The sequence below is a fragment of the Manis pentadactyla genome, chromosome 10 (genome assembly GCF_030020395.1).
Source record: "Manis pentadactyla isolate mManPen7 chromosome 10, mManPen7.hap1, whole genome shotgun sequence".
In the NCBI taxonomy this organism is placed as follows: Eukaryota; Metazoa; Chordata; class Mammalia; order Pholidota; family Manidae; genus Manis; species Manis pentadactyla.
The window spans coordinates 16,174,731-16,196,433 of record NC_080028.1 but is presented as its reverse complement, the minus strand read 5'-3'; the positions used below and the strand labels follow the sequence as shown (position 1 = coordinate 16,196,433).

General features: G+C 43.4%; 1 protein-coding gene across 2 annotated transcripts in view; it reads right to left on the bottom strand.

Moving 5' to 3' along the window:
• APPL2 (adaptor protein, phosphotyrosine interacting with PH domain and leucine zipper 2) overlaps positions 1-21,703 on the bottom strand; it is a 58,710-nt gene that overhangs the window by 4,122 nt on the left and 32,885 nt on the right. For both annotated transcript variants that reach the window (XM_036891413.2, XM_036891414.2), the window contains 8 exons: positions 20,361-20,519; positions 18,744-18,932; positions 17,303-17,345; positions 17,164-17,220; positions 16,987-17,075; positions 12,392-12,550; positions 12,183-12,235; positions 10,395-10,569 (listed from right to left, as the gene is read on the bottom strand). In XM_036891413.2, the coding sequence (XP_036747308.2) occupies positions 10,395-10,569; positions 12,183-12,235; positions 12,392-12,550; positions 16,987-17,075; positions 17,164-17,220; positions 17,303-17,345; positions 18,744-18,932; positions 20,361-20,519 (924 nt within the window). The remainder of the gene's footprint in view (positions 1-10,394; positions 10,570-12,182; positions 12,236-12,391; positions 12,551-16,986; positions 17,076-17,163; positions 17,221-17,302; positions 17,346-18,743; positions 18,933-20,360; positions 20,520-21,703) is intronic.

Below are 21,703 nucleotides of genomic sequence, written 5' to 3'. Positions count from 1 at the left end.
GGTACATTTTGTAACAATTTTAGCGCTGTCTAATCAGGTTGATACATCTGGGAAAATAAACTACATTAGAGAATATATTGCTATCTTATAAATTTCTACTTTCTAACACATGGTATTACATTTTTAAATTACTGATTTGCTCTTAGTTTTGTTATTTTGTATTCTCCTTGTTAAAAAAAATGGTTATAATTCCATTTATATGAAATATCCAGAACTTGAGACAGCAAGATTACTGTGTGGTTAGTGGCTAAAAGGGCTGGGTTGGTTGGGAGTCAAAAGGAGTGACTGCTAATGGGCATGAGGTTTCTTTGGGGGTTGATGAAAATGTTCTGAACTGTTTGGGGTGATGGTTGCCCAACTCTGAATATATCAAAAACACCACTTCAACATGGGGGAATATTAAATTATATCTCAATAAGAGGTTACCCTCAAAAATGGTTACAATTTGAAATACATGCAGTTACACTTACTAAATAAAAGCATGGGATTTATAATCAGGGTACAGGATTGAATTCTGACCTGGCTACTTGCTTTATGATCTTGTACAAGTCACCCTGACTTCTCTCAACTGCCTTGTCTGTAACACCGAGATAAGAATACCCACTTCAGAGAAATGGTAAGATACTGAGAAAGTGTATATGGAATTTTAAGTAAATTACAAAGCTAAATAGATGTCATTTTTGTCCCTATTGAATATGAATTAAATGATTTTAAAAATAAACATCATAAACAATTTCAAGTTGGAATACTTTTTATTGAGGTACTGTTGATACAGAATATTATACTGGTTTCAGGTGTAGCAACAGTGGTTCAGTTATATGCACTGAAATGTTTGAGATAACTTTATTAGGTATTTGGTAAAATTTTTCTGCAAGAAGGGGGAGGCGGAGCCAACATGGCGGCGTGAGTAGGACAGAGGGAATCTCCTCCCAAAAACATACATATTTTTGAAAATACAACAAATACAACTAACCCTAAAAGAGAGACCAGAAGACACAGGACAACAGCCAGATTACATCCACACGTGCGAGAGCTCAGCACCTGGTGAAAGGGGTAAGATACAACCCCCGCCTGGCGGGACCCGAGCGCCCCTCCCCCCAGCTCCTGGCGGGAGAACAATAGAGCGGGAGGGAGACGGAGCCCAGGACTGCTAAACACCCAGCCCCAGCCACCCGCACCAGAGCGCAGACACAGTGCATGCGTGGAGGGCTGGAAACTAGGGAAATAGGGCAGCAAGACCTCTTGAGCGAGTTCCGAAGCTGATGCCCCTGTGACAAAGAAGAGCGAATGCTTTCTGAAAGTCTTAAAGGGACAGGGACAGAACAGCTGGACGAAAACAACACAGGTCACAGCCCAGTGGCTGGAAATTACAGGGAAAACCGGGCGCACTAACCCCCTGGGCAACAGCGCTGAGACCCCTCACGGAGGTAAACAGCCAAACAGCCCCCCTGTCCATTACCCCTCCGGGGTCCTGCCATAGCAGATTAGCAGGTCATGCCCTCAGAAAGGGAGCTTCCTCCACTCCGGCCGGGCAAGACACAAAGACCCAGTCTACACGCAGTTACCCAACACAAGCCACTAGGGGTCGCAGTTGTCCCAGTAAAGAAAGGCCAGTAGCAAGTGAAAAGTTTGGCCCTCCCAGCTGACAGTCAATAGCACCTGTCAACATGAAAAGGCAAAAAAATTTGATCCAGACAAGACTAACCCAGACAGCTTCGGCATCTGCTACATCTTCCCCTGAGAAGGAACCTGGGGAGATAGATTTAGCCAGTCTACCAGAAAAAGAATTCAAAACAAAAGTCATAACCATGCTGATGGACTTGCAGAGAAATATGCAAGAACTAAGGAAGGAGAATTCAGAAATAAAACAAGCTCTGGAAGGACTTCAAAACAGAATGGACGAGATGCAAGAGACCATTAATGGACTAGAAAACAGAGAACAGGAACGCAGAGAAGCTGATGCAGAGAGAGATAAAAGGATCTCCAGGAATGAAAGAATTCTAAGAGAGCTGAGTGACCAATTGAAACGGAACAATATCCACACTATAGGGGTACCAGAAGAAGAAGAGAGAAAAAAAGGGATAGAAAGTGTCTTTGAAGAAATAATTGCCGAAAACTTCCCCAAACTAGGGGAAGAAATGGCCTCTCAGACCACAGAGGTACACAGAACTCCCATGACAAGGGATCCAAGGAGGGCAACACTAAGACACATAATAATTAAAATGGCAAAGATCAAAGACAAGGACAAATTATTAAAGGCAGCCAGAGAGAAAAGAAAGGTTACCTACAAAGGAAAACCCATCAGGCTATCACCAGACTTCTCAACAGAAACCCTACAGGCCAGAAGAGAATGGCATGATATACTTAATGCAATGAAACAGAAGGGCCTCGAACCAAGACTACTGTATCCAGCACGATTATCATTTAAATATGAAGGAGGGATTAAACAATTCCCAGACAAGCAAAAGTTGAGGGAATTTGCCTCCCACAAACCAGCTCTACAGGGCATCCTACAGGGACTGCTCTAGATGGGAGCACTCCTAAAAAGAGCACACAACAAAACACCCAACATATGAAGAAGGGAGGAGGAGGAAGAAGAAGGGAGAGAAATAAAGAATCATCAGACCGTGTTTATAATAGCTCAACAAGTGAGTTAAGTTAGACAGTAAGATAGTAAAGAAGCTAACCCTGAACCTTTGGTAACCACAAACTTAAAGCCTGCAATGGTAATAAGTACATACCTTTCAATAATCACCCTAAATGTAAATGGACTGAATGCACCAATCAAAAGACACAGAGTAATAGAATGGATAAAAAAGCAAGATCCATCCATATGCTGCTTACAAGAGACTCACCTCAAACCCAAAGACATGCACAGACTTAAAGTCAAGGGATGGAAAAAGATACTTCATGCAAACAACAGAGAGAAGAAAGGTGTTGCAATTCTGGTATCAGACAAAACAGACTTCAAAATAAAGTAACAAAAGACAAAGAAGGACATTACATAATGATAAAGGGCTCAGTTCAACAAGAGGATATAACCATTATAAATATATATGCACCCAATACAGGAGCACCAACATACCTGAAATAAATACTAACAGATCTAAAGGAGGAAATAGAATGCAATGCGTTCATTCTAGGAGACTTCGACACACCACTCACTCCAAAGGACAGATCCACCAGACAGAAAATAAGTAAGGACACAGAGGCACTGAACAATACACTAGAACAGATGGACCTAATAGACATCTACAGAACTCTACATCCAAAAGCAACAGGATACACATTCTTCTCAAGTGCACATGGAACATTCCCCAGAATAGACCACATACTAGGACACAAAAAGAGCTTCAGTAAATTCCAAAAGATGAAAATGCTACCAACCAACTTTTCAGACCACAAAGGCATAAAACTAGAAATAAACTGTACAAAGAAAGCAAAAAGGCTCACAAACACATGGAGGCTTAACAACACGCTCCTAAATAATCAATGGATCAATGACCAAATCAAAATGGAGATCCAGCAATATATGGAAACAAACGACAACAACAACACAAAGCCCCAACTACTGTGGGACACAGCAAAAGCAGTCTTAAGAGGAAAGTATATAGCAATCCAGGCATATTTAAAAAAGGAAGAACAATCCCAAATGAATGGTCTAATGTCACAATTATCAAAATTGGAAAAAGAAGAACAAATGAAGCCTAAGGTCACCAGAAGGAGGGACATAATAAAGATCAGAGAAGAAATAAATAAAATTGAGAAGAATAAAACAATAGCAAAAATCAATGAAACCAAGAGCTGGTTCTTCGAGAAAATAAACAAAATAGTTAAGCCTCTAGCCAGACTTATTAAGAGGAAAAGAGTGAACACAAATCAACAGTATCAGAAACGAGAAAGGAAAAATCACGACAGACCCCACAGAAGTACAAAGAATTATTAGAGACTACTATGAAAACCTATATGCTAACAAGCTGGGAAACCTAGGAGAAATGGACAACTTCCTAGAAAAATACAACCTTCCAAGACTGACCCAGAAAGAAACAGAAAATCTAAACAGACCAATTACCAGCAACGAAATTGAAGCAGTAATCAAAAAACTACCAAAGAACAAAATCCCTGGGAGAGATGGATTCACCTTGGAATTTTATCAGACATACAGGGAAGACATAATACCCATTCTCCTTAAAGTTTTCCAGAAAATAGAAGAGGAGGGAATACTCCCAAACTCATTCTATGAAGCTAACATCACCCTAATACCAAAACCAGGCAAAGACCCCTCCAAAAAAGAAAACTACAGACCAATATCCCTGATGAATGTAGATGCAAAAATACTCAACAAAACATTAGCAAACCGAATTCAAAAATACATCAAAAGGATCGTGCACCATGACCAAGTGGGATTCATCCCAGGGATGCAAGGATGGTACAACATTCGAAAGTCCATCAACATAATCCACCACATCAACAAAAAGAAAGACAAAACCACATGATCATCTCCATAGATGCTGAAAAAGCATTTGACAAAGTTCAACATCCATTCATGATTAAAACTCTCAGCAAAATGGGAATAGAGGGCAAGTACCTCAACATAATAAAGGCCATTTATGATGAACCCACAGCCAACATTATATTGAACAGTGAGAAGCTGAAAGCTTTTCCTCTGAGATCGGGAACAAGACAGGGATGCCCACTCTCCCCACTGTTATTTAACATAGTACTGGAGGTCCTAGCCACGGCAATCAGACAAAACAAAAAAATACAAGGAATCCAGATTGGCAAAGAAGAAGTTAAACTGTCACTATTTGCAGATGACATGATACCGTACATAAAAAACCCTAAAGACTCCACCCCAAAACTACTAGAACTGATACTGGAATACAGCAAAGTTGCAGGATACAAAATCAACACACAGAAATCTGTGGCTTTCCTATACACTAACAATGAACCAACAGAAAGAGAAATCAGGAAAACAACTCCATTCACAATTGCATCAAAAAAAATAAAATACCTAGGAATAAACCTAACCAAAGAAGTGAAAGACTTATACTCTGAAAACTACAAGTCACTCTTAAGAGAAATTAAAGGGGACACTAACAGATGGAAACTCATCCCATGCTCGTGGCTAGGAAGAATTAATATCGTCAAAATGGCCATCCTGCCCAAAGCAATATACAGATTTGATGCAATCCCTATGAAACTACCAGCAACATTCTTCAATGAACTGGAACAAATAATTCAAAAATTCATATGGAAACACCAAAGACCCCGAATAGCCAAAGCAATCCTGAGAAAGAAGAATAAAGTAGGGGGTATCTCACTCCCCAACTTCAAGCTCTACTATAAAGCCATAGTAATCAAGACAATTTGGTACTGGCACAAGAACAGAGCCACAGACCAATGGAACAGACTAGACAATCCAGACATTAACCCAGACATATATGGTCAATTAATATTTGATAAAGGAGCCATGGACATACAATGGCGAAATGACAGTCTCTTCAACAGGTGGTGCTGGCAAAACTGGACAGCTACATGTAGGAGAATGAAACTGGACCATTGTCTAACCCCATATACAAAAGTAAACTCAAAATGGATCAAAGACCTGAATGTAAGTCATGAAACCATTAAACTCCTGGAAAAAAACATAGGTAAAAACCTCTTAGACATAAACATGAGTGACCTCTTCTTGAACATATCTCCCCAGGCAAGGAAAACAACAGCGAAAATGAACAAGTGGGACTATATTAAGCCGAAAAGCTTCTGTACAGCAAAAGACACCATCAATAGAACAAAAAGGAACCCTACAGTATGGGAGAATATATTTGAAAATGACACATCCGATAAAGGCTTGACGTCCAGAATATATAAAGAGCTTACACGCTTCAACAAACAAAAAACAAATAACCCAATTAAAAAATGGGCAGAGGAACTGAACAGACAGTTCTCCAAAAAAGAAATACAGACGGCCAACAGACACATGAAAAGATGCTCCACATCGCTAATTATCAGAGAAATGCAAATTAAAACTACAATGAGGTATCACCTCACACCAGTAAGGATGGCTGCCATCCAAAAGACAAACAACAACAAATGTTGGCGAGGCTGTGGAGAAAGAGGAACCCTTCTACACTGCTGGTGGGAATGTAAATTAGTTCAACCATTGTGGAAAGCAGTATGGAGATTCCTCAAAATGCTCAAAATAGACTTACCATTTGACCCAGGAATTCCACTCCTAGGAATTTACCCTAAGAACACAGCAATCAAGTTTGAAAAAGACAGATGCACTCCTATGTTTATCGCAGCACTATTTACAATAGCCAAGAATTGGAAGCAACCTAAATGTCCACGAGTAGATGAATGGATAAAGAAGATGTGGTACATATACACAATGGAATATTATTCAGCCATAAGGAAAGGGCAAATCCTACCATTTGCAGCAACATGGATGGAGCTGGAGGGTATTATGCTCAGTGAAACAAGCCAAGTGGAGAAAGAGAAATACCAAATGATTTCACTCATCTGTGGAATATAAGAACAAAGGAAAAACTGAAGGAACAAAACAGCAGCAGAATCACAGAACCCAAGAATGGACTAACAGGTACGAAAGGGAAAGGGACTGGGGAGGATGGGTGGGTGGGGAGGGATGGGGGGGAAGAAGAAGGGGGTATTAAGATTAGCATGCATGGGGGGGTGGGAGAAAGGGGAGGGCTGTACAACACAGAGAAGACAAGTAGTGATTCTACAACATTTTGCTATTCTGATGGACAGTGACTGTAAAGGGATTTATAGGGGGGACCTGGTGTAGGGGAGAGCCTAGTAAACATAATATTCGTCATGTAAGTGTAGATTAATGATAACAAAACAAAACAAAAAAGCAGTTCCTGTGTGGTGACCTCCAAGGAGTTCTACACAATGGTATAAAAGGCATATAAAAGTGTAGGCAAAGGGTCTGTTTGTGTTTATACAGAGGATGAAAGCCTAATTGGGCTACCCCGAAAATGAACTAAGATACGATATGAAAGAGAACTTCCAACATCTGCACTCTCTGGAAGACTCATGCCAGAAGATGATCATCAAAAAACTCCAACAAAGATCCACGCACTGCTACAGGTGTAGATGCACTCATCCCACCAGTTCCTGGACTTGCCATGGGAATGAAGGAGATATCTAAGCTGGCCTGTGCATACAGTAAAACAACAAATTTGACTGGATCTATACTGTTGGAACTCAACCAAGAATTAGGAGAAGTGCAAATTGTAGCGCTCCAAAGTCTTACACAACTACAGACTATTTACTGTTAAAAGAACATAAGGGATGTGAACAGTCCCCAGGAATGGGTTGTTTAATTTGTCTGATTTCTCTCAGACTGTTCAAGTTCAGTTGGACAATATCCACCATATCATAGATAAGTTTTCACAAATGCCTAAGGTGCCTAACTGGTTTTCTTGGTTTCACTGGAGATGGCTTGTAATTACAGGTATGCTTTGGTTATGTAACTATACTCCTATTATGTTAATGTGTGTGCGCAATTTAATTAGTAGTTTAGAACCTATACATGCTGAAGTTACTCTACAAGAAGATATGCCAAAGAAATAATCAATCTTCCCATGTTTTCTTCCGCCTGCTACTTCTATAGCTTTTCTTCTTCCTTCCCAATTACAACCCTTAAATAGAATTCGTGCCTCATATCAAATTTACCAAGTATCATAATTCTTCCAAGTGGTAAAGATACCTCAAGATAAATGCTGGGCATAGAAGCCACAGGGCATAAATATGCAAAGAAGTAAAAAGCTAACCTTTTCAAACAATAAGGCTTCTCTCTCACTTACCAACTTTACATTTCCCTGTATGGCCCCGGAAGATGACTGGTTAGCCAGAGACGGGTAAGATTCCTCAAGGGAGCAACAACCTAAGACAGGCACAGTCACAGGGGGGCCATCAGGTGAGAAATTGGGGATCAACAGAGGTGAGGCTTAGAACCTCACCCCCCCTGTTCTGAGAGAAATCTTCTGCATACGTGGATGTTTTATTGCCCTTGTCTAGCTTGGATTAACACATAGTCTACAGGCACACACCTGATCATCTACATTTGCTCTCTTACAACACTAAACTATGTTTTCTACCGTTATCTTGTATCCACCTACCACTTCAGCATTTTATTAAAAATAATAATAATAAAGAGAGAAATGTGGTATGCACATATAAATCAAGTATAAAAATCAAATGAGTATTCATATTTGAACTGACCGTTTATAGTTCATAATGCATGAGCAAAACCGAAAGTTTCTGTGATGACTCCCCTTGTACTGTTCACCATGTAACTTATTCACTATGTAAGAATTTGTTCTCCATGTAAGAACTTGTTCGTTATGCTTCAGAAGATTGGAGAGTGATGTAAATTAGGCTTGGGGTGGATTAATGATTGTGCATTGAGCATTGACTCCCCTATACAGAATTTTATTGTTGTTAACAACCATTTGATCAATAAATATGAGAGATGCCCTCACAAAAAAAAAAAGTACACACTTCCAATTGTAAAATAAATAAGTAACCGGGATGTAATGTATAGCATAAGGAATATAGTCAAAATATTGTAACAACTTGGTATGGTGATAGCTGGTACCTAGAACTGTCATGTATATAAATGTTGAATCACTGTGTTGTACACCTGAAACTAATGTAATACTTTGTGTCAACTACCCTTCAATAAAAAATAATTATCTACAAAAAAAAAAAAAAATCTTTCTGCAAATGCAAACTTAAAGCATGCATATTATATTTTGTGAATAACTTTTAAGTTTGCTGTCTAAATCAGGTAGCCTGGATTTGCCTCTTAAGATCTGATTTTCTGTGTGATTTCTAAATAGTGTCAAAACAGGAATTCTACTTCAAGTATGTATGTATATTGTGGTAAAAATACACCTAATATAAAATTTACCATCGACACTTAGTACATTGACAATGTTGTATAACCATTACCACTATCTTAGTTCCAGAACATCTTCACCACCCCGGAAGGAAACTCCATACCCATCAAGCAGTCACTCCACATTCCTCCTTCCTCTTAGATTTTAGTGACCATTAATCTGCTGTCTGTCTCTACGGATTTGCCTGTTCTGGGTATGTCATGTAAGCGATCATACACTACTTGTCTTTTTGTGTCTGTCTGCCTTCTTTCACCTAGCATAATGTTTTCAAGGTTCACCCACGTTGAAGCACGTACCAATACTTTATTCCTTTAAGGCTGAGTAATATTCTACTGTATGTATATACCATATTTTGTTATCTATTCATTTGTTGATGGACATCAAGATTGTCCCCACCTTTTGGCTACTGTGAATAGCACTATTATGAACACTTGTGTGTACAAGTTTTTATTTGAACACTTACTTTCAGTTCTTTTGGGTATCTACCCAGGAGTGGAAATCTACATTTCACTTACAGAGGAGCCGCCAAACTGAACATTCACAATGGCTGAACCATTTTACATTTCCACCAGCAATGGGTTCCAGTTTCTTGGGATAGGGTTATGTTCATTTTATAGCTTAAGAAACTGAGGCACAGAGGTCATAAAACTTGCCCAAGGTTATAAAACTAATAAATGTAACAGCCAGGAATAAATCTAGACATTTTGGCTCTACAGCAGTGCTGCTATTTCAGTGGGATACATAATTAAAATTTTTTTAGCAGCCACATTTTAAAATGTGACAGGTGAAATTAATATACTTTAACCTAAGAGATCTAAAATAGTGCCAGCTGGACATATTAATATAAAAGTTAATCAAAACGTTTTGCATTCTGAGGGGTAGTACAAGAGCTCAGAAATTCGGTACATATTTTACACTTACAACATAATTCAGACTAGTTATATTTCAAATACTGCATGTGGCTGCAGTACTGGACAGTGCAACTCTTAATAAAGCTTTCGCTAACCATGTCTTGACAGTCATTTGCCATCATTTATATGGATCTTACTACCTGAAACCCTAAGTCTGTAGTTAACATTCCTTGGCTTCTTTATTTTCACCCCAACAAATATTAATCAGATTTTCCTTGTAGTGGTCTAGTGACCTTAGGGAAGTTCATGTTCTGTTTTCACTGTTGTTTATTTTCACAAATATTACCCTCAGAAATGAAATACAAAAAGCCTTCCATTTTTAGGTTGAGGTATAGACAGTAACTCTTGAGAGATACTATCACTTCCTGTCTTTAAGGGACCATCTTCAATCTATTTTATGTAACTGAAATGTAAAAAGGAATAGAGCAGAAATAAGAGTATCATCTTCACTTAATCCAATCAAATATTCTGTAAGAACATTCTAGATAGGTAAATGTGCCTTAGAAGAAGAATCAGATGCAGCGGTGAGAGTGAAAATGAAACAGTGTACCTCAGAGTTTGGCTGGTCACCATCAGATGGGTTTCTGTCATGCGGAAGATGTTGTGAATAGCCCGGGCAGCCAGTACTTGTCTCATCGCTTCATAGATCACTTCAGTAGTACTGTCTGTTTTGACTGCCATTGATCCCAAAAACCGAACTATAAACATCTGTTGTAAAAGGGAATCTGCAAAAAAGCATTTTCTGCTCAAGATGACATCCACTTCCTACTGCTGATCTGCACACCAGTGGCAGATATGCTGGTCTGAGAAGAGGCTGAAGACTCCAGGCTTGGCTTGGTTTCTGTGGAGGGCTTTCTACTAAACTTCCTCCACAATGCTTTCACAGACCTCACGCTGCCAAAGCTCTGGATCTCCTATTGTCTGTATTTGTTCTCTTTGGAGCTACATTAGACTAGAAAAGTACCTCTTTTTCTTCATATACAAAATGAAATGGTGGTAACCAGATAAAAACCTTTCTAGCACTAAATCTCTAGATGAGTACATGTAGGTGGCAGTATATGCATCTTTTTTCTGAAAATGAGAGCTTTTCCACTAGACAATAGAAAACTTGTTACTTTGCCCAGTATTAAAGTTCTCTTGAAGAAGATGTATTTGGAAAAAAGTAAGATCTGATGTTGGGTGTCATTCAATTCGTACACATTATTTGCTAGTAAAGGGCAGTGATGATACTTCATAAACTAATGGAGATCTCAAACTAAAATAATTCACTTATTTGATTCTAGTTAATTGCCAGTATTGGCTTCTTGATAATGGCACATAAGCTGACAAAACTGAATTACAGCACCTGTAACTGGAAGATCATGAAGGTTCAAAGGCCTCTTTTTTTCTGTAAGAACAGTAATTCACTTACCCACCATTTTAAACTAAAAAGCCTACTTTTTCCCTCACTTGTCCTCCAGTATCCCTGCTCCTGCAAATAGCTTAAGGGCCAAAAAATTTATTAGGAAATGAACTGATGTTACACATGGTTACTCCATTATGAAGATGGTGTTTCTTAGTTTGAAAGCCCCCTATAGACTGTTCACAAACAGCATGGACTCCACGAGAGGCCAGCGGGATAAAGTGGCCAGTCAGCTTTGAGGCTGTTGTTAGTTTTCTGCCTAAAGCTGTTAGGAGTACCAGTTCCCAAGTCCCACTTCTAAATTTAAAAGTGTGGCATTTCATTCTAATGACATTCTCAGGCTTCAGTCACAAAGCTGCGTTAAAATGAAGTCTTGCCAGCACTTCAATCTTCTATATTGCCCTGGCCAGGAACTCAAGTTCTGCCGCCTGGAGTAGTAGGTTACGGTCAGCTCTACTGAGTATGTTATTATGAACTATACAGAGGTAAATCAGATACAAAAATCTGAATTTTAACAAAAGCCACTTATTCATGTCATCTTCAAATTCAAGAATGAGTTATTTGTACTTTGGATTTTCTAAGATGATAGAGCATATTTATGACTCACCCAGTCGACACGTTAATGTGACCATTTTATCCTCTTGGAATTTGTAGTAATTTGATACCTTACCAACATTTCTATGCCGGAGCTACAAAAAGGGTATAAGTGTGCCTAATGGAGCAACAGCTGTAGAAAATCTGTTAGCTGCCCGTCAGATTTTTTCCTTAGGCCTGCCCTGACTGCATGTGTCATAGTGAATTTTCAGAGAACAATACATCTGTGGGTCATAATTTCAACTCATATTTTCAGTCACAGCTCTCTAGACTTATGTTATTTTAATGGCCCTGGTCATTCTGTGCAGGGGAAAGAATAAACACACCAAACTAGCCACTTACCTTCTGCTTCTGGAAATGTGTCATCCTCAGTTTCACCAAAAGGGTTGATCCGCCTAGGGAAACAGCCAGAGTCAGTCATGACGGCTTCAGCTAAATGGACTCAACACTTGAACTCTAGTCAGAATGGCAACAATCTTTGGAGGTGGATAGGAACACAGATGTCAAATTTATCTTCATTTTTCCCAGAGATAACCTCCCTTAGCCCATACCTGCTTCCTCTATTCTGATCAAGGAACTCCGTAGCAGGAAGGACAATATCAAATTGAATAGGCGTTCCAGGTGCGATCAGCTGTTCGGCTTCAGGTATACTGACGGTTGCTTTGGGAACAGTCTTGTCATTTTCCATCTCTGAATTTTTCAGGTTCTTGCTGCAGTACACAATGGGAGGGGGAAAATCAAAACCCTTTTAACCTTATGCCTTTACAATAAAGTAAATACATGCTGAATGCTGACATGATTTTTACAAATAGATAAGGGAGAATATTTCAATAAATCCTTCCACCTGTTCCACAAATAGACCTTTGTAAAACATTCATGTACTTGGTTAAACTCTATCTCCCCAAAACCTATAGTTAACCCTGCTGCACAGCATTCTGCATTGTATTACACTCCTTACTACATTACCTGCTGATTTTTGGTTTCTTTCTTCATCCCCGTGAGACAAGTTTCTGAGGGCAGGGGCTATAGCTAAATTTCTTGGTACATAGTTGGCAGTCAAAATGTTAGCTCAATAATATACCTTGGCCTAGCATTCCATTACAGCCTGGCTCTAATTTCTACTGAGCACCTCTCTCTCCATTACCTTAATGCACTTTCCACTAGCTGCATCAAACACCCTATGTTTTTCCTTGTTTCTGCATCCATCCCAACTCCACCGCTCACCCAACTCTCACCCATACTTCAAACAGCTCAAATTCCTATTCATCCACTCAGCCTGTCGAGAGAGCCTGGCCCCCTCCCTCCTCTGCACTCCCGTGGTTCTTCTTGGTTCCCGGGGTGGTCTTGCACCTCCGTGTGCCTCCTGAGCTTTGCGCTGGGCCACACACTGCTACTGAAATCATGGGCATGTAAAAGTAGACAACTGTCTGCACAGTGATCAGGTGTGTGCCACTATGTTTCTCCTCTGTGTCAGAATGCTGTAATTTAACTTTTAATATTTTTATATTAAAATTTCTTCCCAGCTTAGTATAAATTCCTCTGGGCAAAAAATGTCAGTGTTTTGATTTCATACATTGTTTGGACCATAAAAAGGCTCTCAAATTCTTTGTTCATTTGATGTTTTGTATATGACTATTTTCTTATTTCTCAAGTATGTTTGCAACTGATTATACTGTATAGAACTACAATAGACATTTAATGAATGAGCATATTGGATGGAAAGAAACACAACAGACAGGATGGTGGACAGTCACACTGGCTCAGTAACCCAAATGGGAGAATCACACCGGCTATTTTATGTCTTTAAGAGAGGGGCATGATGTAGGAAGTGGGAAGCACTGGAGGAAGCGATGAGGACAAGCTGAAAGGGGAGAAAGTGCGTCCAAGATTCTGGCTCCCCAAAGGGCCTAAGGGAAGATAACATAACAAAGATAGGAGGCCAGGCTGTAGAGGGCAGTATCACCATCAGGCGAGGTCTGCAGCAGAGGAAGCCACTGAAGCCTCCTTGAACAACAGGAGTGACAGGAGACGCATTGCCTCTAATTGCCATGCCGTCCACTAATGGACACTGAGCATCGTCCCACTCGATCTCTCAAACCACCTGACATACAGACTTCTCGAAACTCTTCCTGCTTGGTTCCTACTGAAACCACTTCTCTCGATGCTTCAGTGTCTTTTGCAGGCTCCTCCTCCTCTACTCCAAATGGTGGAGTTCTTTTAGGGTTCTGTCCTGGGCCCCAGGTCTTCTCCCTATACACTCTCTCCCTAGATGATTTCTTCCACTGCCATTTCTATGCTGATGAGCTCCCGATTCACATTTGGCTAAGACATTTTCTTTGTGCCCCAGATTTGTACCAGCAGTGATCTACTTCACAACTCACTGGGATGTTTCATGGGCCTCTCAAACTTACTATGTCTGAAAGCGAACTCTTGAAACCCACTACCAATTCCTTGTCATCTCTCTAAAAACCACCACCATCTGCCCAGGTGCTCAACCCAGACTGTGGACATGCTTTGATTTGTCCTTTTCCTTCCACTCCACATCTAGTGGTTCACAAGTCTTAGAGATTCTGCCTGCAAGCAAGTCCCAAATCCACTTACTTTTCATCTCCTCTGCCATGAGCCTGGTTACACAGCTATCATCTCACCCGGACCGCTGCTACGGGTTCCTAACTAGATCCCCACCTGCCCAGCTCTGTGTTCCGTGTCCTGCACAGTTGCCAGAGCTGAGCTGGAAGACGTAAAATGGATCACCTCTCTCTCTGCACACACTGAACACCCCCCTCCCAAAAGCCTTCCACTGCTCCCCAAACTCCTGACAATGATCTGTCCTTGTCTACCTCTCCCCAACCCCATCTTGCTCCACAATCCCCCTCAGCCTCCTACTGGTCCCCTTTCAGTTCTTCAAACACACTAAACTCTTTTCTGCCTTACAGCCTCCATAACTGCTACTGGGGATGAGCCACCTGTGCCTCTTTGCAAGCTAGGCACTTCCTGTCTTTCACTTCTCAGTTTAAATATTATCTCCACAGACAGGCCCTTCAGAGATCCCGCTTTACTCTCCATGACAGAACCCTCGCCTTTAACATCATCAGGCTTTTCTTCATTTTAACCAAGTATTTGTTTACCTTCTGCCTGTTTTCCCCATGAGTCTGTTAACTTTCGTGGCCACACCCAGTGCCTGGACACAGAGCAGGTACTCAACAAACATTTGCTGAATAGCTGGATAAGTGCATGAACTTTAGATCCACACGAACTGCAGAATAAGGGGAGGCCACACAGTATTTGCTTAGAAGTGAACGACGGCCTGTCATTTCCAAAGAACACAGTTTCTCTTCCCCCATTGCCATCAAAATATGTCTTTGTTCTTAATGAGTTGACCCTAGGAGAGAAAGTACACCCTCCCCTCCATGGCTCTGGGACCATGTGTTACATCTGTCACCCTTTCAATCTCTGGGTTGATTCATCTGGCTGGCTGGCTAGTGTCATTTATTTTCAGAGATTCTCCTGTGTGCTCCTATGGGTCCTTGCTAAGACCACAGAGAAAAATCGGTTACTGAAAACTTTTTTAGAAAACTAATCACACTTTCTAATCACTAACACTAATTAAATTATACATCAGCATCTTAGAAAGATTGCCTATTAGAGCTCAAGGGGCCTTGGAAGTTGTCGAGTTTCTCATCTTCCATCACAAAATTGAGGAGACAGAGGCCCAGAGAGTTGACTCACTCACTCAAGGACATCGAGCTGTGCTCAAGGCACAGCTGTTACCAGAATACCTCCTGAGGCGGGTGTTCTCCACTGTGCTCAGCTACCTTTTTTGTAGCTTTACAAAGAGCAGACAGGGACATTGACCTAGGACAGGGCTCACAGATAAGCTCCATGGCGGATCTTTATTTCCATTCTCATTCACACAGCGCTTTATTTAGAGCTGCACTTAATAAACATGCTACTTGTGTGAACTGTTAAATCCTTACATTATAGCACTCCGACTTGTTGCCTCTTTCCCATTTTTATTACCTTTGCTCAGGTTCTCATGGTCTCTTTCCAGCTGCCATGACAGCAGCTCCCTGCTGGGCCCCGCTGCGCCTCCCTTCTCCCTGCCGTGTGCCGTCCCGTCTGTCCTGCACAGGCTGCAGAACCATCTCCCCGCTCCAGTTCTCACTGTGCCACCGCTTTTCTCAAAGCCTTTGGTTCTGCTCCACTGCTGCTAACACCTAAACAAGGCACCTCATTCTTTCACAATCCGGCTCAAGCCTATTCTCTGGCCTTATCTAGTACTGCTCCTTCTCGGGTACCCAGGGCAGGCACGTGAACACTGGCTCCACACTGCACAGCATGGAGACCCTGGGAAGTTACTTAACCACTCAGAGCTTTCTAGCGACTTTCTCCTGGAGTCATCAGGTAATTCCTGTAGAACATTTAATGGGGTTCTTTCTACCATGCCACTAAAAGATGGACCCCAAATATGGTCCTAATGTTAATCTGCCTTTTGATGCCGTGCTTTCATTAGCATAACAAGTAATTCAGCCTTCTATTACTTAGCAAACAGAAACTCCCAGTAAGACAAAAGGTGGCATTCCTGGAATAAACCCTAAAGCAGTATTCAACACAAGAGAAAAGCTATATGCATAAAAATGTTTACTATAAATGATAACAGCAAACAAAGGGAGACAACCTAAATATTCAATAGCTAATAATAAAGATGATGGAATAGTGTGTGTAATTATTAAAGGGAACAATTATGAGAAACATGTGAAAATGCAAAATAAACTCGTGTAAATATTAATATGTGTACAAATAAGGCCTGAGCAGTAACATGGACACATAAAGGGTGATTTTGTCTCTTATTTCAAAAAATTTTTGTTCTGGTTCTCTGACTGTTGATGCTGACAGAAAACGTAAGCAGAACTCCCAGGTACAGAGACTCCCAAGGTGAGTCCTTGCTCAGACTGCAGGGGCGGGAGGACGTGGGCACTGCAGTCGGACAGCTCTGAGTCCCAGTTTGGCTTCTCATCTGTGGTGTGAACAATGGCAAAATGTTTAACCTTTTCTAGTCATAGCAACTGTTTCTGTAGAACAGAGCTGACATTACCCTTGAGTGGTTTATGAGGATGAAAGAAGTTTTCCACTGTTTTTTACTTACCTGGGGCATGGACTTTCTTGCTTTTTTCCAAAACTTGTAATGGGAGTCACAGCTTGGAGAGCCTTCTGATTCAACTTGATGGCAAATGCCTAAAAATCCACAAAGAAGACCCGCTCAGGCCCAGGAGGTAGGCGCTTCCTTTTCAGACTGAGCCAAGGGCTGAGTGCAGGTAATTACCTCTGGGTCGTCGGTCAGGTAGATCTGTCTGGAGATGTTGTTTATTGCGCATATCCACTGTACAGGACATAAAAAAAACCGATGAATCCCAAAGTCACCCACTCGACTAGGAAAGAAGCGCAACAAACGAAATCCTTACCTCTTCATTTTCCTTTCGGCTTTCTGCCTGCAGGATGATTCCCCTGAAATAAAGTGCATCCAAGTAACTGCTTCCCAGATCTTAGCAACTAAGGATCATTCTGCACCGAGCGAACTCAGCTGGGGTCCGGAGGACAGGGCAAGGAGGCAGCATGAGGAGAAGGAGGCACGAGGGGGCTCTGGCCCTGCTGCCCACTCACTGTGTGACCTGGGACCGATGCTTCCTCTCCCTGCGCCTCAGCTTTCTCATCTATGATGAGCGGGATGGACTCAGACCCACCAGCCCGAGTCCATGAATTCAGCATGGGCCAGCCTGTTGGCCACTCCTTGGTCCCAGGCAACCAGGACCCCAGCCCGGCCGCTCCTCCCATCCACACTCAGAGAAGGATTTAGCAGCGGTTTCTCCTCCCCAAGCTAGAGCATCTGCACGTGGAGGGCCCAGGAACAGGCGATGAGGACACAAATAACACTGCCCTGCCTTCGTGAAAGCTTAACTCAGGAGACTCCATGTCTGCTAGTTCCTTTGATCCCGTAGCATCTTTGGGAGCTGGGGAACACAGATCTTACCCCTATTTTCTCTCTGAGGAAACTGAGGCCCAGAGTTAAGTGACTTCCTGGGACCATGACTAGAATCCAGGCATCTTCCTTCCTAGGTCATCTCCTATTGCCTGGTGGGAGGATGATGTCTAAAACTGAGCCCCAGCCTGGGAGAGGAGATGCATCCACCCCTCCTGAATATGCTATCAAATCCAATCTCAGCTCGGAACCCCAACATGAAAAGCACACACAGCGGAGTAGTCAGGATGGGGCAGGGGAGCCGTGAAGCACCTCTGGGCTCCGCACTCCTCAGAGCACAGTCTGAAACCACTGCTCTGAGAGGGGGTCCCACTGGGATGGGAACTACTCTCAAAGACTACAAGGTGGCCATCTTGGAAGCACGACCTCTTCTGGGCCCCTAAGGTACAGGGAGTCGGGGGGACGGCGCATTAAGGAATGACATGCTGCAGCTGAAGGTACTAGTCACATCTCCTGTTTCACTGGAGTGACAGCCTCCACTGGCAGGTCTTCCTTACCTACTCTCCCTCACGCCTGCCCCACCATGACACAAACACCAGTGCTTGTTTAGGGGCAGGCGAGGAGTAGTCCCAGACTTCTTGGCCTGAGAATCTGTGCTGACAAATAGCACCTACTCATTTAGGTCATCTCTTCTCCAAAGCCACAGACACATCCTCCCTGGGCCTCCTTCACTAAGGCGGGTTGGATCCCACATGGGTCACATGTGCTTGCTGACAGGGAACATGAAACATCCTCCCGGAAGGTCACTGCCACCTGGGTGGGGCCTCTCCAGGGTAGGGCTGACACGTAGGCATGAGCTACAGGCTGCTGGCAGGGGCAGAGTCACTACACTGGTTCTCCTCCCAAATAAAACCCGGGTGGCATACGATTTTCCACTGGGAGTGGTGATCTGGAAGCAGTAGCGTCGGTCTTCACAGTCCACCGCCATCACCGAGCAGTTGTCCAGGTCCTGGATCAAGCCTCCAGCCACGGCTCCCCGGGGCTGACACATGAGATTCCCGCCTTGGGTGAAGAAGTAAAGTCTCTCCCAGGTGGTGGTGACCAGCCCTGTTTTACTGTAAGGATTGTGTTTTCAAAGAGCCCATTAGTACTAGGAAGCATGAATGCACCTCAAGGTCTTGCTACCTGTTTTATGGGTATTGGTGGACACTTGAGAAATAATGTAATTCTTGATATTAAAGCAAAACTGCTTTGAAAGTAATTCAAGTGCAGAGTAGCACAAGAGGCACAATTTAGCTTGAATGACCTGGGGGATGATGGGCTCTGTGCACATGGGACATGCCAGCTCCAGTGCGTGGGCACGAGGTGGCTACTCCCACTGCAGCCAGACTCTGGCATCTACCTCATACCTGGAAACAGTGAGCTCATCACCATTAGGAGCTCAAAACTGGAAGCTCATTTCTCTAACACATGCAGCTGAACTGCTCGAGATCTGGAGTCACCAGGGCCGTCTCGGCTCACAGCACTCACACGCCTGGAGGAATTTACCAGATTGAGGTTTGCTTCAACTGGATATTATTCTTGTTTTGTGGGCTGCTTACAAGAGGATAATCCAGAAACTGGCAAATAACACCAGAATCTTAGGAAGTTTTGTATTCATACAAACTAAAGGAGACAACTGGCTTGAGATCTTAGTCTTATAGACCTTGAGGAACTCTACCCTGGTAAGAAAACAGCTGCCAATTCCTCTTCCTTGAGCCTCCACTTGGGTGACATCAGATACAGCTGCTTGATTTAGTATTTACTGAGTAGCAGCTATGTGCAAGGCACTAGGTTTCTGCTTCAATAATGATATTAATTCCCAAAAACTGGTAATAGCTCCCATTTGAGTCCTTACTATCTGCTAGGGATGACCTCATTTAATTCTTGTAACAACTTTATGAAGCAGGTGCAATTATCACTCTGTACAGATGAAGTGACCCAGCCAGGGTGTCTGACTAAACCAAAGTCAGAATCTTGGGCGCACCTGACAACAGCCTCCTCTGCTCTTAGACACAGTTACATCGAATCATCCCTTCAACTCAAATGGATGTTTCAAGACCTGAGCGTTAAGAATGTGATCCAGTCTTCGTGAACCTGTGACTCTGAGGGCTTGCTGGCCCTCAGACTCTGGCCTCGGTGGTGGGCCTCTATCACCGCTCCCACCTGTCAGAGGCCTGGGGGGACGGGCAGTGGTGGACTATTAGCTCTCAGTGGTCCTGGACGATGACAAGGCAGTCTATCTGCAAACGGCCACGGGACAAGGGCCAGCGATGGCCAGAGCCCTGGAGCCCGCACACACTGTGCCCTTCACTCTCACAGCTCTATTTCAAGGCCGCCCCTCAGTGTTTGGGGCCTGGGCTCCAGAGGCTTCCCGTGTGTGTGCGGCAGGAGTTCCTCCCCAACCTCACCCACTCCACCCTTTAATGGGGCACTCGGCAGACGCTCTGCAGCTGCTCCTTGGGAAAGCAGTTTATTATAAAGACAGGCCCTGGCACACTCACTTTCTAAGATTAAGGTAACCAGCCTTCTGGATGAGGTTCCTGTTTATCTGTGGTGCAGCCACGTCGAAGTCTGGAGTGTAAACGGATTCATCAGTAGAAAGTAGTTCTTGCTGCGACACGCGCATCTGCTCGGCCTCGGCTTCCAGTTCCCCCTGAATGCTGGAGACAGAGGTGTCAGGTCAGTCACGTGCCGCTGGCGAGCACTGCTGAGCAGCAGACAGCACAGCCTCCCCACTGCTTCCAGCCCCACACAGGGGACCGCAGCCGCCATCGGGAAACTTGCCACCTCTAACTGAGGCCCCAAAGTCACAGGGACTCCAGGCTGTGTTACTACAAGTGTTTATGTGACTGCTGTTTTAAAACAGAACACAAGGACACCACTGCATGATGCCTGAACTTGGCTAAACAATGCCTCTGCTGACAAAGGGTTTCTATGCTCAGAACTGCTGATGCAGACTTTGGGAGAAATGCTTTGATGAGCCCATCGTCAAGGGCTGCATGTGCAGACGCCTGTGAAAGGGCCAGAAAGGGAGGAAAGAGACAGCAGTCACTCCCACTGCCAGCCCGCCGGCGGAGACAGCACAGGAGCCAGGAGAACGACCAGGAGGCGGGACCGAGGTGCAGCCTCAGGGCCGAGGGCAGTGCTGTGCCTTTTATGTCACCACACAGTCGCCGAGACTGCCACAGGCTGGCAAGGGTACACATGAGGGCAAGCGGGCTGACGGCCAGGCCCTGGCTTTGGGTGCATGTGTGCTGAGGTGTGGAAAACCTGGGAGCTGTAGCTTCAAATAAACAGCTGCCCTTTCTCCCCACAAAGTGAGGCCTGAACAGCTGCCCCACCCGGAGGTGAGTACCTTGGTTATAAAGCACTGAGCGGTCTGCCCAACATGGCCCACCCATCTGAGAAAGCAAACTGCAGAGGTGTTGTTCCACTTCTCTACTGTCAAGGAGGAAAGACTGAATTTCATGTTGGAATCAGAAGGAACCTGGGAGGCCAACTAGTCCAGTGTTTCAGGATTTCAGTGAGTTCTTCAGGATTTCCTCTCAAAAGGTTCTCTGATTAGGTTGACGTTTGGCTGGGTACACCCCATGTGCTCCTTCTGCAGAGCCACACGTGCACCGCCTGGATCTGGCTTAATGCAGCTGAATGCAAGCAAAGTTAATCATGGCTTTCCTGACATGGGACTGACTGGGGACCCCACCATGGCGGCCTCAGGACAGGCAAGCTGGAGAGCAAGCCCCCCTGGCTTAACCGGCTTGTCCCTGCCAAGGCTGGGAGAACGGAATGAGGCAGCGCAGGAGGTGGGAGGAGGAGCCACGAGTATACAACATCACGTACGGTC